We start from the raw sequence: 17,272 nt of genomic DNA, 5'->3' as shown, positions 1-17,272 counted from the left end.
ATTTATGTTTATTTACACATTATATACTCTGTGTGTGTTCATATCCTTAGTAATAGGTGTATGTGTTCCGTACAGGTCAATGAAATCGCATTCATCAACACTCTGGAAGCCCAAAACAAGAGGCATGATGCCCTAGCCAAGTTAAATGAGTATGAGCAACGCCTCAACGAGCTGCAGGATGAGAGACAGAGGAGACAGGAGGAGAAGCAGGCCAGAGATGAGGCGGTGCAGGTGCTAAAAAAGAATCCATGCTCAATTTTAATTTGTAATTTTTACACTTTGGTGCATCTTCAACAATATCTTCTCTTCCCTGGGTAGGAGCGTAAACGGGTCCTGGAAGCAGAGCGGCAGGCCCGGGTGGAGGAGCTACTGATGCGGAGGAAGGAGCAGGAGACTCGTATTGAACAGCAGAAGCATGAAAAAGAGAAAGCTCGAGAAGATGCCGCACGGGAAAGGGCCAGGTATGAATTCCTAAATTCCTTCAATATGGAAGTATGTGTACACAGGGGGCTAATTTGATTCCAACAGTCACTTTGATAAATGTAAGACGTGCAGTTGTTTCACACTGCCTTTCTATGTCCGATCTGAAGAGATCGAGAAGAGCGTCTGGCTGCTCTTAGTGCTGCTCAACAGGAGGCCATAGAGGAGCTGCAGAAAAAAATACAGCTGAAAGTAAGTTTAAATCATGACATTTCCATCGGACACCATACAGAAATCCCAATTTCCCATTCCGATCTTTGATTTCTGGATTCTTCCATAGCATGATGAGAGCAGCCGCAGGCATATGGAGCAAATCGAGCAGAGGAAGGAGAAGGCTGCTGAGCTCAGCAGTGGTCGACATGCAAACACAGACTACACCCCCAAACTGACCCCGTATGAGCGCAAGAAGCAGTGCTCCCTGTGCTGCGCTGTGGTATGTACAGTTTCATTCCGTCTGGGCTCATGTTGGTGTCCCTAACTTCGAAACACCATGTTGTTAACTGCACAACCTCCATGATCTAAATACAATACAGAGTCCTGATAACTTTCAAATGTACACATGGGTGTGAAAAAAAGAAGAAGACACAGATGCTGCAGCAGAGCAGTTCTGGCCAAATGTCCATAAACATGCTGATGAAGGTGATTCAGAGGATTTTTGGGAAAGGGCAGATTTAAATGAGGATTTAACCGCATTGATTAAACATGGACTCTTACAAAAAGATTTATTACCGGGCATGATTATTCTTTTTCGAGTGTCAGGCAACAAATCCACAAGCAGACATATTTATCTCTGATAGACTGGTTTCCCCGGCAACAAGGGTGGGACACCTTGAGTCTTCAAAACCAGCATCAGATAAAGAGGGGGGTTCAGAGTCAAAGAGGGAATCTTGTTAAAATGTTGGATGACCTTGGCCAGCATCTGACACCAGAGATCATGGATGGGTCAGCAGCAAGCACTTAATTTAATGACATTAAAGACAAACCTTTTTAAATGGGCTGGTTTCCAGAGATGGGAGAACAACAGCTTGCTGTACACCTGACTCTTGTTGTGGCTATTTATACTTTAGACTTTTTATTTAGACATCTCGTCCACAACTCTCTTTTGGCAATACTTGACTTGGTTTTGTTGTAAAGCAAGTACATTATTATATTATTTTGAAATGAATGAATGAAGGCATTTAAAGTTATTTTTTCTATATTTATAATATTGCGATCTCAGAAGAGAGTTGTTGTATTGAGTGGTTTCCCCAGCTACCCTCTGTTGCTGTAAGCTCTCAATTATGTATTAGAAGAACAAGATAATGCATTCATGAAGGCAGCTTATCTGTATAGATAAGTTCAACTTAACATCACATCCTTGCCTTCGTCTTTGCTTTAAACTGAGGTTCAGGAAAGAGACAGTTCATGTCCCATTGGAAAAAAGCCCATGTGGTATATCGTTTCACCAGGATCCCATGGGGCTCTGTTGACCCTCTCCTGCCTCGGTCTCCATTGTGTCCGCAGCAGTGACCTCTGACCTCTGTGTTTGTGTTTGCAGATCACCTCAGAGGTGCACCTGTTCAGCCACACCAAGGGCAAGAGGCACCAACAGGCCGTGCGAGACAGTAGCAGCATCCAAGGACGGGAGCTCTCAGATGAGGAAGTGGTGCGTATCACCCACACCCTGCCAGGAACAAACAGCCACTCATCCTGTCAAAGATTACTGCCCTACTGCTGCATGTGTCATGTTAAAAGACAAAGAAACTCCTTAGTTGTCCTTTATGAGGTGGTCATTATTATTGTTTATGCATCCCCTTGTATACTGCCACAGCGTCGTTGCTGGCTTTGTGCGATTACAAATGGGCCTTGAAATGTACACAGTCAGGGTTCAGTGCTTCAGCGGAGGGGTGACATCACCCCCTTGTCTCCAGGCTGTTTTTGTCATGGAGCGCTTCTCCATGGGAAGGCAGCTCGTTAACGCAAGGTAACCTCTCAGGCTGCAATATGAGATTGGCTTTTCAGCAGTGCTCATTGTGAGGCTGACAACTGTTGGTACTATACGCAGCACCTTTGGCCCCAGCAGCTCCTTTATTCAAAGCTTTTTTTTTCAGCAAGGAATAATTGATACCCACTCCTTCCTTTCCTCTAAATCATTTCCTTTCCAAATGCAGGTCATTTGTTTCTGTTTGGCAGTATGATAAACAAGTCAACGTAGAGAAGCACTTCCCCGTTACAGCACTATAAACAGTCCACATATGAACACTACTTCATATACATATGCAATATGTCTCTTTTCATATGATAGTTTTACCAATAACTATAATCTTGAGGCTTTTCCTTTTTCCCCACCTTCCATATTTTGTTTTTGTAAATACTTATCAGTCAAAGTGTAAGCCCTTGCTGAAAGTCGTCCTCCTATTTTGTATCCGGCTAAATGTGAACAGTTTGTATTAAGTGTGTTATTATTAGATTGGATTATCAGTCAGTGTATTATATCTAATAGATGATATTTCGATGTCCAGAACTACTATTTGTAATAATATGTGAAAGTACATTTCGATGTCCCATAGCTCTACGCCTGGAGACTTTGTTTAGATAGACTTATGTGGCTCCTAGTTATTTATATCAAACCTCATTTTGGTCCACTATTCCGTTCATACCACTGCCAACTATTTTCCAGACTGCGGCTCCATAACTCTTGCTGCAATGAAAGATTTTTAATTAAAATGAAGATGGTTGGTTCAACTGTGCAGAGGTCACTCCATAGTTTTTCGGCAGAAGCGGGCGTCAGATGCCCTGTGCCTTCATATTTGGTAATTTCCTCTCATTCTGACTTGTGAATTAAATTGAAAATACAAGGAGTACCAACAGGGTAGGATCGATGTATAGGGAGGGAGCTTGAGAATTACAATTACTCTTTTCCTTCACCGTCTTTCCTGGTTTAATATGGTGACGGTAATATTCAAGACGCATGGCTTCTGACAAGGACTTTATTTATTGATCACCTTTAGACGGCTAAAAAAAAAAGACTGTAGCTTTCTCTGTCGAAAAAATATTCTTCTGCGCTGCCTGTCTGTCGTGCTTTGCAAGCACGGCCAATAGAGAGATCCCCAGGCAACAGAAAGCTTCAGAGATGACCTCCCTAAGGCACTGAATAGTACGAAAGTTATTGGAGTCAAAGCTGAGCTGATGGCCACAAATTGAGAACCTTGATGAAATATCCAGACTGCCAGTTGAAGCAAACATCTTCCTCCCACACTGTCTTAAAATCTGACATTTTTGTAGTTATAGCAGTGAAGCTGCTGCAGAAAGTGACGACCAATGAATAGTTTTCAGTTGTTTTGTCTTTGCGTGACTTGTCCCCTCCTTAAATGTCACTGATAGTATGTAGTTCAATACACAAATGTCATGTAAACCACTGTAGTGATGGTAACTCAATACTGCATATCTTATCTAGTAGCCAGTGTGAAATACAGCTGTTTGTTTCACACCAAATGGAAAGCCTACCTCTTAGGCCTTTGTGTGTGATAAAAGAGGCAGTGTGTGAACATATCCCATGTAATCTGTATTTATGTCGGAGCCTTTTAGATCTGCATAGTTTTTTGTCAAGGAAAGGAATAGATGTCTAGAGCGGGATCATATTTCTACCACCAGAGGCAGTCTGTGGTATTGTGCGAAAGCAATGGCCTTAGGCCAGCGTCTTTGCTGCTTTGTTACAACGGTTCAGTGCTAGACACCTGTCTGTCATCGAGCCTAATTGTCTCAAACACTCAAAGTCTACAAAACTTCTACCATTCTGTCTCACCTGCCAGCAACAGGAAATAGAATGTCATTATTATATATGTATTTGCTCTCATAGTCCATATCGTAGTTCCTTATTCATTACACTATATTTGACAGCTTAATATGTCAGGTATCCTTTTATGTTACCGGTGTGATTTTGCAAAGTTGCTTTGTATGTGTTACTGAAAAATTCCATTAAGTGAGTGGCTTGTGCACTGGATAGCCTCTCAGAAAGATTACTGAACAGCTGCCTCCAATGAGAGGGACAGCTACAGTCATGAGTCATGACTGACCTGTAGTATCACGGAGTAGAGGGCAGAGGTGTGCGCATACAAATACACACACACACACATATTAGCATATTTTTCCCTGTTTTACTCTTCTTACCTTTAGGTCCCAGAAAATGACTAAAACAGTTCTTAAGTTAGTTACTTGATCTTAACTACTGTAAATTAAAGCTTGAAATGCATCATATCTAACATTTCTCCATAATATTGAATATATATATAATATTATATAATATATAAGAGTTTTTCCCTGAAGTTTAACACACACAAACTCAATCAAAAGCCAATTTGCATCAATAGGAATGTGTTGGTGAGGTATAGGCATATTTTTATTGAAATTGCTAGCGGTAAAAGCAAACATTGCCACAACTGTGATAACGTTTTGACTCAAATATTGATTGCTGCATGTAAATATGTGACCGCGGCGCCACATTTACACAGTGACTTCCAACAATTAAATTATGCACAGACGACAATATAATTACATAATATACGTCATGTAACTGCTCTATTACATAGTAAGAAGCTCATTTAGAAAACAGGGTTTCTCGGCCTTGTGAAAAGTGAACGCCTCTATTCAGGCAGCAGGAATACTGACGACACTTGTGACCAACGGGTATGGCGTCCCACGCACTGGTTAGCTCGACGGCTGAATGGAAACCGTTTATCTGTGAGGCCATCCTATCCTCTGGGGTGGTGGATGACAGCATAATTGGGTAATTGGTTTCTTGCACATACATCATGATGTTTAAATTGGGTTACATTCCCTGTCTCCCTGGTGGAAATATCAGAATCATCTGACAGGGCCAGACAGGAGGCAACACCTCCAGCATTTAAGCACTTCCATGGGCGTGCAGCTTCAAAAGACTGTAAAGCATTGGGCGTAATTACAGGATACAATGGTGTTATTGAGCGGTATAGATCGCACAGTATATTCAATGCCACATCTGAATTGTATAACTTCTGCTTATAGACATTTAATCAGAACATTATTTGCTCTTCTTTTTTAATAGTCATTTAAGAGGAGAACATCTTCTTGTTTTTTGTTTTTTTTACAGTAATTGTCAGTAGTGAAAGAAGTATGCAGATCCTTCACGTAGGAATATTTTTACAGATGCATTCATGTATAAGCTGCATTTTTATGTTTTTATATTTTATATCCTTGTTATTTTCACCTTGAACAATGCATCCTACTGTATTTTATAAGCTTATTATGGGTTTTCTTGACAAATAAATATGTGTAGAAAATGTGCTACATGGAAATACTCAAGTACGAGTCCCTCAAAATAGTTCTTCAGTACAAAGTAAAAGTACTTTTTTACCTCCCACCAGTGATTTATGAGCTTGTTTTTCCACCAAAAACAGACAATAGTTATATTAGACGCCTGTTATAAGTAATGGTTTGAACAAGTGCCTGCAATGTCTTTGATGTATTGATTTTGTCTACTCTAGGAGCATCTTTCCTTGAAAAAATACATTGTGGATATCGTGCCGGACAGCTCTGTGTCTTCTAAGAGCATGAAGGATGGAGAAGAAAGGCAGAAGGCACGGAAGAAAGCGAAGAAGCTCCGTGCCAGAATGAACTCCAGGTAATACATCCATTTTCTCTCCTTCTGTTTCTCCCTCTGCATCCTCTCAGAGAGGCACAGAGGACACAACTTTGCCAGGACTTTTTTAGGAGTGACAAGGAGATGGAAAGCAGATGTTATGTGCATCCTGGCTGTCCACAAGATAACACTGATGAGTTTAATTTATGACCACTTTCTGTAATTGGGGAGCAAAACTGCAAATCGATCGGTAGGGCCCCAGCTTTCACCTGCAAAGAGCTTTCCTCCAAATTGCTGCCATGGCATTGCCAAATCTGAAGCCTTCCTCCGTATACCGGATGTATGTTAACGTATGTATGAGCCATGCCTTTTTTTCTTCTTCTGAGCTATTGATTTTTAAATGAAGTATCAAAGAAAATCAATAGTAATCAACAAATAGGAGGCATTGCTGCTGTGTGTCCGAACCTGAACCTTGGCTCAATCAATTTAATTGGCTGTCAAAACAGGGAGGGAGAGAAGGGGAAGCAGACACAATCATGACTATACTTACTGTAAGATTATTAAAAGTATTCCACCAAAAACAGGACAACATTTATATCTGAGATGTACGCTCTGAAGGCAGGAACGTTTCTGACTAAAAATAAATAAGAGACATAAAGTAAGATATGGCCTCAATTGAGCTCAGTCGGGGGCTGAGGAATCAATAACACAATGTAAACATAAAATATGTTTATGATACAAAAACAATGGTCTATAAATAGCAGTCACATTAGAGTTGAAACACAATCAAGCTAAAAAAAGAGTAAAGGCCCAACACAAATGGACATGACATAACATAATAATATTATATTTTCACATTTGTAAACTAATATCAGATTGAGGGTTCATTCTCCATCAGCTTGGAAAATAGTAGATTGTCACTTGAAATATGAACTCATTGTCATTGGTCAGGAACCAACACACTTTCTTTTTTTCTTTTATCTATAGCTAGTTTTTGTAAAAGAGCAATGCTAACGCTCACCACGACAAGAACACAGAGTCTTAATATAAAGAAAGAATACCAACTTGATGATGAAGCTGTAGCTCAAGAAGTAGAGTGGGTCGCCATGAATTTCATGGTTGGTGGTTCAATCCCTGGCTCCTTCCGTCCACATATCTAAATGTCCATGAGCAAGGCACTAAACCCCAAATTGTCCCTCCTGAGCGTGCATGTGTGTAGGGGTGAATGAGAGGCATTGTAAAGCAGCTGTGTGTAGTCCATTTACAATATAATGGAGGGGTGTTGATAATGTGGTCTTAAAGGTTGGACATAAATTAAATCCAATTTTGCAGTTATTTACTATTATATAATTGTTAATCCTAAATTTAAACCATATCCATTTCATCTAATCTGACATCAACGACAACAACAACAACAACAGTATTTTAATAGATACTTTCCTTCATTAAAGGGAGGAGAGAGAAAGCATCTTCCTTGACTGCTGGCTAAACTCTTGCTAAATCTTAGGCTTATGAGTCAGTATTCAATCTTCAAGACTCAGTTTAAGATGATAACACTCACTAACTTATTTTAATGTGTCTGTGCTTCATTATCTTAATTTGGATGATTATAAAAAAATTAAGATGTTTTTTGTAGATTTGACCCATACACTGTTCCAATAGTAAAAACCATGATGTGTATCATCTTATTTCTCTTATTATATTATAATTTCACCTGCAGTGTTTTTTATTTTTTAAGTTTGTTTTGTGATTTTTGGAGAGAAAGGTTCGAAAACAATTCAGCATCCTCCTCCTAATTGTAGTCTGACTAATTGATCCAAATAGAGCCTCCAACATTTGACCCTGAGTGAGATTTCTAAAAAGAGAATTCATTGTAATTAGGCTCTTCATTATTTATTCAAACGAGACGAATACAGGCTGAAACCATCGCTGCTGCTGCGCTTTATTCTGCGTGCTGCTGATTTGGGCTTTGTGAGGCTCAGCCGTACTGAGAAAGTGACAACACGATCTGTCTCTGTTCACCGTCACTCCTGGACTGGCCCTGCTGAGACTAGCACTCAAAGGCAGCAGGCTTTCAGAGGTCATAAATAACAGAGCCCCAGTAAACATAAAGGTGAGCTGCTTCACCACTGGGTGGAAATGAACCGTTTTATTGGAACACCGTATGGTGTCCGTAAAACGTGAGTGGTTCTCACCAGGCCAGCATTGCAGCCTTTCTCTGTCATAAAGCAGCGAACACACTTTTTAACCAGAATTTTTTTTGTTTGGCTAACCTTTATTAATAATAGGTGTTTTGGGAAGGAAAAAGATGCTATTCAAATTTGACGTAAGTAGTCCGTCAGTTAGTGTCGGGATGGGTTTTGAACTTGGAAACCAAAGTCTCCACTTATGCTCTGGTACCAGCTGCTTGCCTGTAGCTGGTTGCTTGTTCCCAGCGGGGAACAGAGTCGCCTGTGTGTTGTGTGTTGTGAGTGTGAGTGTGTATGTTGTATGTGTATGGACACCCGTTGGTAGTGTGTAAGGAACTCCTGTCGGGAGAATGGTACACCGTATGAAGCCGTAAGCATGGCCCTAAGTCATTTTACCGTCTGCTGCCCTAGGTTAAGGGGAAAGGTCTTGCTTCTAAATTAACGTACGTCCTTAACGATGCATTTGCAAACACATTTAATTATGTAATTCTTAGTATAATTGTAGGTTTCTGTAGGCTTTACTTTTCTTCATTGCCATTCAACTGATGCCGGTCTTCCTTTCTAGGTCTGTGACGTGTACTTGGTAGTTTGAATAATGTGCTTTTGCAGCATTGGAGAGAAATGTGTCTCTGTAAAAAAAAAAAGAAGAAGAAAAAAAGGGGGAGATCTGTTTTGTTATAAACTGTTTGAATTGATGATAGAGTTATGCTTTCTTTTCTTGCTGATCACTGATATTTATTGCCGAAGGCCCAACACGGGCTGCTTCTGACACTAATGTATTGCTCTGCAATTGATACCTGTTTAACCTGTCATGGTATAAACCTGTCTGATATTAATATTTTAATATCATGAATGACAAACAGGGCGGATATAGATCAAGCCCTTCTGAAAGAAAGTCTGTGCTACCCATTTATTTGACTGGCCACCCACAGAAAAACATAATCAGGAGTAAATGTATATTGTTATCCTCGGTCACAGCTTGCTCTATTGAGATCAATTACTAACGCAGTAATATGTCTGCTCTTGTTGATTGCTTGTTGATATTTTTACCTTGATATTTGAATATGAAGAAGAGTATAGTATTTGATAAAACAAGGCTGTTTTTTTCTTTTTGTCTTAACAAAAGTTTTTTTAACATACATCTATATCCAGATAGTAAACAATCAAAACTCTGGAACAACAAATTAATCATAATGCAAATGACTTTCTGAATGCTAGAATGTTTGCCCTTAATATCCTGGTCTAGCTGTGAGGTGAGTTATCAGTGTTTTTAAGATAACTGTCTTTGATTACAAGAGATTGTGAGTAGAGGATGAGGCTGTGCTTGGTCCACGTACGGCCTGCCGGGACAAATCCACCTGTCGTCTTCCAGGAAGGTTTTGATCCTATCAGTGTAGACATGGCTAACCGGAAGGCGCTCAATCTAACTGATCAATAGTTACTTATCATGTCTCGGAAGAGCTGACTGACAGATAGAATCCCCCGTCTAATTTTCCACACACAAGCACACAAGCACACGGTTTGTGTTTCTCAGACGTCTTCTCAGAGTCTGGCGGTGGGAGTAATGCCCCATAGATACCAGTCCCCTACTGACCGTGACCTTTTACGAGGTCACACATTCAAAACACTGGTTGTAACCCCCTTTAACTGTTTATTTTAAAATGAGTGAAGTGAAGAACTTGAGCCTCCCTAGTTAAAACGATTTCAATGAAGAAATATTTTAAAAGTAGAATTAAGTCTTCATAATATTGATGGTAGCAAAACACTCGTCCCTACAGAGCCGGTGTCTGATTATTTTAAGGCAAGTTACTTGGTAAACGGCTGACAGGCCAAATATACAGACTCAGTTTGAACTTTTTCCTCTTTCTCTTCACACTTTCATCTGTTGTGTTTTTTACTGACAGGCAAACCATTATTTTCCTGGTATTCAAAGACTGTTTCCGACTTCTCTCTCTGCAGGGCAAAGGAATATGAGAGGTCAATGGCGGTAAAGACACAGGTCCCCGAATCCCCATACAAGGCCAAGTGAGTGTTTACCTTTTAATTTTTTATAATTTACTCTAATGATCATAAAGCTTTGGTTTAGGGCGGCAACTAACAATAATTTAATATGATTTCCGTATTATCAGTTAATCCCGAAAAAAAATCAAAAATGCTTATCAACACTCCCGAAAAGCATAATGTATTCCCGTTTCAGGGTTGCAACTAATAATTATTTAATAGTAATATAGTGTGTATATATATATATAAATACAAACACACACAATAATATATGTATTCATATTTGCCAAATTGTGCATCTTCTAGTCTCTGGAATATAAATATATATATATATATAGTATAATATTTTAATACATATTTACATTCCAGTGGCTGAAACGAGCACAATTTGGCCTTTATTTGCTTAGCAAATTATCCAAATAGTTGCTGGTTTTATTCTTTTCAGCAATATTGAGATATTTTTTTTCTGTTTATTGGCATAGACAAAACAAAGAAAAGCAGCACATATTTATATTTCAGAAGCTCGAACTGTATTCTTTCAAATATTTGCTTGAAAAATTAAAAACACGTCTATTGGCTCTTGTGTGTTCAGGTTGCAGCGCCTGGTGAAGGACCTGCTGAAGCAGCTGCAGGGTCAAGACAGCGGCCAGAGCACCAACAACAAAGTGTCTGGCCTGGACAGAACTCTGGGAGAGATCTCTCGCATCTTAGAGAAACAGGTAGAGCAACTAGTTAATCACACAGATACAGTAGACATAGTGAATGAGTTATATCTATTGTATGAGGTAATTATTATTTTTCGATATTGCTTGTATATGAATGATTAAACTGTTTAATGCAACTCTACCCTTACTTTTCTTTACCTTAGATGTCTATCCCAGTGGTTCAGTTCACATCCTCTGTGGTGCATTGTGTGCCGGTCTGCGTCGCTGCTTGTCTGTTGACTGAACAGTCTGCAGCAGTGCACAGGTCATGCCAGCCCTTTGGCATGTTTCCTCAGTGATGAGCTGTGTCGCGCTGTATCTCACCCGCCCAATGTAGAGTATCACTTACTCCAAACCAACTTGCCTTTGGTTATTGGCTAATGAAGACCAGATTAACTGTGTTTTCATTGTGCACATGGTACCAATAGAGGAGCTTCCTAGCACGACAGCAAGCATTGTCTCGTGTCTGTGACTTGGACGACTCAGATGTCACTGGTTTAGACAATTGTAAATTTGATTTCCAGATGAAATGCCATGGATTCCTGAGACTTTAGTGAACAAAGGCAAGTGCATTTGATGCTTTTTCAGAGATTTGGCTTTTCTCCTACACTTCATACAGCTGTATGAATATATATAATTGTCAGATATAATGGCAGACATTTCTAACTATAGTTGATTTGAAACATCTGTCACAGAGGGGTTTGTTGCGTGACGTTTTTTCTTTTGACAATAAAACTCGCATCAATTTTAGACTGAGAGGAGGAATTAAAACACCTGCCAGCGTGTTTATGATGAGGAGAATATACAGCCCACTTCCTGTAATGAGGCATAAATTTCCTGCCAAGTTGTGGTTCGAGCCATCATAACATCCCACTGTGCATGCCTCTGGGCGTGAGGATAGAGAGATTATGGTGTCCCATCAGAGACGAGGGGGCCGGCTGGAGAGACTATTACCGAATTTCCCCAGAGGCAAAGAAAGAAGTGGCTGAGGTGGGTGGCACAGCGTCCTGTAAAGAGAGAGGAGGAGACCAGTGTGATGTGAGTAGCTCACAAGCTGTCACTACATGAGGGCTCCTCCCCTCAGCTCCACATACTCCCAGCGGGAGGTCGGAGGTCAGTGGGCCACACTAGATGTGCACTATTCAACAGTGGTGTCGCTGTGGTGGAGGCAGCTCTGTCCGGGTGCCTTTTTGCTTTGTCTTTTACCTCCACACAAAAGCAAGTTTTGTCAAGTTCTGCTTCACCAGCTTCCTAGAGAATTATCCACCCAAAGCTGTGAGGAACAAAGTGATTGGCCAATGAGGCAGCCGAGGGAGCACTTCCCTCTATAATCCCTGGACAAAGTCAAATAAATATAGTCTCCGTCAGCATGGCGGTCTGGCCCCTGAGTCACATCAAGTCAGGACCCTTTAGATTATTTGACCTAACAAGCATCTCTCATGTCATTGACTCACCTAGAGAATTGTTTTTCTCCCCCATATCTGATTAAGTCTCCACTTTCTCTACTAATTCCTTAGACAACACCCGACACTCCCCCTCCTGCACTGCTTTTTGGGTCCCACCCCCCTCAGTCCTCCCCTGCTTTCTAGGCTACGTCTAGTCTCTGACCCCAGTGTGTTTCTCCCTCGGAGGCCTCTAATGGTTTATTTTATGTTGAACCTTTATTATTTTTCTTTACTCGCAGTGATTGAGAATATCAATCAATATCCCAACGTGCTGCTCATTTCTTGCTTTATCACTGAGCACTTGTATTTATAGCAGTGTTTCCCGAATGGTTTCAGTTAAAGCCGGTCTAGAGCGACATGAACAACATGTAGGTATGGACTGTCAGGAGCATGGTGCTCTGAGGACCAAAGACCTTACTTTTTCCTTTTGGCAGCTGTCACAGCCTGGTTGGGCTGACCAGGGGGACTGGTGGGAGTTGTATCTTGGGACATGGGGGAAGGGGAAGGGCAGCGTGGCAGGATAATAAGGTTTCGTGCTTGGGCCTCCAGCAGACAGACCGATACAGCCCAGAGCAGCTATGTCAGAACTTTGTCTCAGACGACAAAAGTGAGAAACATGCATTTTAGAAGCAATGTATTCTTCTGTCAAACTTGATTTAAAGTGCATCGTTCATTACTCCTCAGTTATAAAGACAATTGAGTTATGACTGTTGCTATCTGGTAATATTAATAACATATTCCTTGTTTGTCATTTACCATTAACAAAGTTTTTTTTACAGCATCCATCCTGATATTATTGTAAACTTGGAAGCATATTAAGGATGAATATTTAGTTTGACTAATCATGTCAGCTGTACAAAATATTATAAAAAAGACAATTTGTTTGGTCAACTTTAATAAATAAATTAAAATTAATTGAATACGTCCTTAGTCAAACATAACTATCAAACATCTGTACATTAGAGCTTGTAGATTTGTTTTTGTTTTTTAAGTTCACCAGTAAAAGTCTGAAGATGTATTTAGCCTATGGAACAGGCATTTGTCAGTATTTTGGACATTTAGATGAGATTATTAAATCATTATAATAATAATGCCAACAATTATTCGTTTCAGCTCTAATATTATCAGACATGTGTATCATTATTATAGAGGTTGACATGTGGTTGTTAAAAAATGTGCTTAATTATTAATGGAAAATCATCTAAAAGTTTCATTGTAGACAGTCATTTTTCCCCAAAAAGTCTCATGTTTTTTTCCTCACCACAAGACCCATAGGGAGTGAAATGGTTCTGAGCTTCTTGGTGTATTAGTTACGACTATAGGCTGTCTGTGGTTTTTGTGGAAAGTTTGGTTTTTCAGCACTCTGGTCTTTGATTAATCTTTGCTCATTTTATTGAATAAACACAGTTTGTAGAATTATCCTTTGCCGTGTTCGCCCATAACTCATATGGTCTACTGAATCATATGCCATAATGTCTTGTAAACACACAAGTTTATACTCAACCTTAAGATGTTTACGCCCGTAGCCTTGTTGTGGTTTACAGTGGACTCGGCCCACAGAGCTTTGTTTACCACTCCTAAAATATTTTATGAAGCAGTATAATGATGAAACTCGTTTAAGGAGAGTAATCATACTCATCGCTGTCATTGTTGGGTTTTAGTTTGTGAAGGAGGTAACTCCTGAATTGAAGCTACATATCCAAGTTGAACACAGTTCTGAATGAACTGCGCCAGTTGTTGTCCATCTGTTGGTGGGGCAGGACTGAGGTTGTGCCCTCCTCTCTACCTTAATTAAATTGTCTGATGGTTGGAGCCTACAATGTGCAATCTGGCTGGGCTGCTGGTCTGCCGACACTGTCGCAGGAATTACCAGCTGCTTCTGGCCTCCCATCAGCTGGGGTTACAATGGTCACCCATGACAATAATTGGATAAGATTCCTCCTGTTGTATTATTCAGGAGCCATCCTCCTCGCTTGTCTCTTAATGCTCAGCCTTTAGTGGTTTCTCTTTTTGTTTTTCTGTTTGAGGCGAATCTAGTTGCTCATCCTGTTACTGTGTTGTAGCTTCTGTTGGGGTGTTACTTGGCACTGATAAATTGAAATTTAAAGGGACACTCCTTCATTTTAGGAAATACTATTGTAAGCTATTTTACCCACAGTCACAATATTAATTTCATCTGTGTGTTTTCACGACAGAGATACTGAAGTTCAGGGACATTGTTTAGCCTACCTTCACACAAATAGCTAGAATAAGGGTTAATGATGGGCTGACATTTAAAAAGCAATTTAGTATGTCACTGACCACAGAAGACAATATGCATTTGTTTTCCAAGGCTAAGTAGGACTCCAAAATTGACTTTGACATATCAAATCTGTGCAGTGACCCTCTCAAAGTCAAAGAAGACTAAGATTCTTCAGTGACACCAGAAGCTGTGTGAGCATGTAAATATGCACAGGGGCTTGAAGCGAAATACTAATGCCATGCTGACATTAGCCTAAAAACATGACTAATTGTATCTAACTTCAATTCCAAACAAGTGTATTTTCCAAAGTGTAAACGTATCTGTTTGAGAACACTGGGTGAAAACATTGTTTCATGAAGCGTGTCACCATAATTACATACAAACCTGAATCCGGTTGCCGTCCGTGGTTTGGGTTTTTAGAAAGGACATGTTCTCACTAGATGCTGTTTCCCATTTGCACAGAACAAAGATCAACATTTGCAGAGCTCAGAGGTGTTTTGCAAACAAACCTTTACTTTAAACATTGTGTTTTTGGTGAGACGTGTGTCCTCACAGTAGGACTCTGGTGCCCGCTTTGTTTTTTTTTGGGACCATTGCATGCAGAGACCACCTAAAGATAGTATGTCAATTAGTTTGAACCTAATCCTCTTCACTCGTATTGTTCCGTCATCACAACAGATAAATCTGTCAGCAGAGCAGAAAAGACACCGACTAGCCAAGAAACCTAGCCAGGACTGGGCAGGTCCCAGTTACCTTTAATACCATTTGATAAGCTGCTATGAAAGAGCTGCCTTTTCTCATTTAGCCTAGAAGCTTTTAGGTAGGTGTGTTGATGGGAGGGTTAAGAGAGGGGTTAAACCAAGCTCAGTGACTGAGACCCAATTGATTAGGCATGGAAACCGCTGGCAACGTACAGAAAGACAGTCATAATGAAGTCTTTTCACAAACACTGCTTTGAGACATTTCTCATTATGTTAAAGGCAAAGGGTCTTTGGTGCGTGTGCGTGTGCATGTGCGTGCGTGTGTGTGAGACGCATGAATCGAGGAGCAGTTGCCGCCTCAGCAGCGGGCATGAATGACAGATGAAGAGCTTATCTGTAATTTTGCAAAGAACTTTTCTCTCAATGTGTTCAGGCTTGTTGGTAACTTCTCATGTGAGGAACAAAAGCTCTGTGAAGTGGCTGGATGTTGGTGCTGTCACATCACTAAGGAGCCTGTAACCTCATTAGGTGGAGGAGTAAGCTGCGGTGTAACACGGCCCTCTGCAGTTGTGTGAAGAAGACCCTCCATCAGCAGCTCCCCTCCTGCTCCTTTCCTCCCTGTCGACCCGGGCACAAGCATGCATGGAAGTCAGCGCTCGCTCCTGGCTTTGTACTTGTTGATTTATAAGACATTGTAGCAACAACATCTGACCTTCTGCCAATTACTCTATCATCACAGGAGCACCGGACCTAACTATTTACAAGTGTTCATAAATCTAATGTACTTAACTGACTTTTTTTTGTATGCTCTTAGTAAAGTGAGATAAAAGAATGTAACTTAAAAATTACATGAATCAAAGGACTCAATTTAACCAAAAAGTAATAGAAACGATTACAAACATGGTAGTATGAAATGTAGTCATTTTAACCAATGTCCTCATTCATGGCATAACTGCAGATTTAGTTTATTAAAAACATTATTTTAAAACTTTTGGCAGTTCAGTTTACTAAAGGTCCTCACTGATTAGAGAAAGGAAGAATTTTGGACAGTGTTGTTCACGTAATAAAGCTTAAACAGGTGTAGACCATTATTTATTTTTTTAATAAACAAAAATAAGTTTGGATTATTCGTAAAACAGTAATAAAGGAAATACAAAACTTCTAAAAAAAAAGTTCTTATGTGGACTTCTATAAGACTTCAGAGCCTGCCCCTGTGAGACTTTAAACAATCTCCAATCTAGTTTTAAAATGCCATAAATGGGCCACATTTTAATGATTACAAATATTTATTTTTTACCTTTATGTTCACAGAAATATTTATTTCCAAGTACCCTTCTAAAAATATATTGGCTTGAACTTCTTTCTTTTTATTTTATTTAAAATGAATAAAACCTCGAGAAAATGAGAATTTGGATAGGGGCATTAGAGACAAAACACCACTGAGATTGAAGCATTTAGTTAAACACACTGGATCTTAGAAGAAAAGTCTGCCATCAGTGCAAAGGTTTTGGATCTAGAGTAACCAGAAGTGTTAGAGGAGCTCCTTTGCAAGCATGTGAGGAAAGATAGTGTTGAAGGTTTAAGAAAAGTCTCTGAATACGATTACATCATAGCTATTTAATCCCTGTAAATGCTGACACAATAGGTGCAATAATATAAATGCTGCATCTTTATTACCCCATTAGATCTAATGCATTATTATATTACATAAAATGTAATTTAGCTGACTCTTTTATCCAAAGCAACTTACAATAAGTGCATTCAACCATGAACAAACTCAGAACAACAAGAATCAATATAGTAACATCTCTTCAAGAAAGCCAAACTACAAAATGATCAACTATGGTTTGATTATGATAAGAATGTCATATTTTTCAGTAAACCAGTCGATTAGAATGATTGAATAGTTTGCTA

At 39.8% G+C, this 17,272-nt stretch overlaps 1 protein-coding gene across 5 annotated transcripts in view; it reads left to right on the top strand.

Moving 5' to 3' along the window:
* scaper (S-phase cyclin A-associated protein in the ER) overlaps positions 1–17,272 on the top strand; it is a 57,215-nt gene that overhangs the window by 16,693 nt on the left and 23,250 nt on the right. For all 5 annotated transcript variants that reach the window (XM_056417796.1, XM_056417797.1, XM_056417799.1 and 2 more), the window contains 8 exons: positions 76–231; positions 319–461; positions 591–672; positions 761–913; positions 2,018–2,125; positions 5,982–6,118; positions 10,225–10,290; positions 10,859–10,985. In XM_056417796.1, the coding sequence (XP_056273771.1) occupies positions 76–231; positions 319–461; positions 591–672; positions 761–913; positions 2,018–2,125; positions 5,982–6,118; positions 10,225–10,290; positions 10,859–10,985 (972 nt within the window). The remainder of the gene's footprint in view (positions 1–75; positions 232–318; positions 462–590; positions 673–760; positions 914–2,017; positions 2,126–5,981; positions 6,119–10,224; positions 10,291–10,858; positions 10,986–17,272) is intronic.

The sequence above is a fragment of the Pseudoliparis swirei genome, chromosome 6 (genome assembly GCF_029220125.1).
Source record: "Pseudoliparis swirei isolate HS2019 ecotype Mariana Trench chromosome 6, NWPU_hadal_v1, whole genome shotgun sequence".
NCBI lineage: Eukaryota > Metazoa > Chordata > Actinopteri > Perciformes > Liparidae > Pseudoliparis > Pseudoliparis swirei.
The sequence above is the reverse complement of the archived record's forward strand: the minus strand, read 5'-3'. Positions and strand labels throughout refer to the sequence as shown.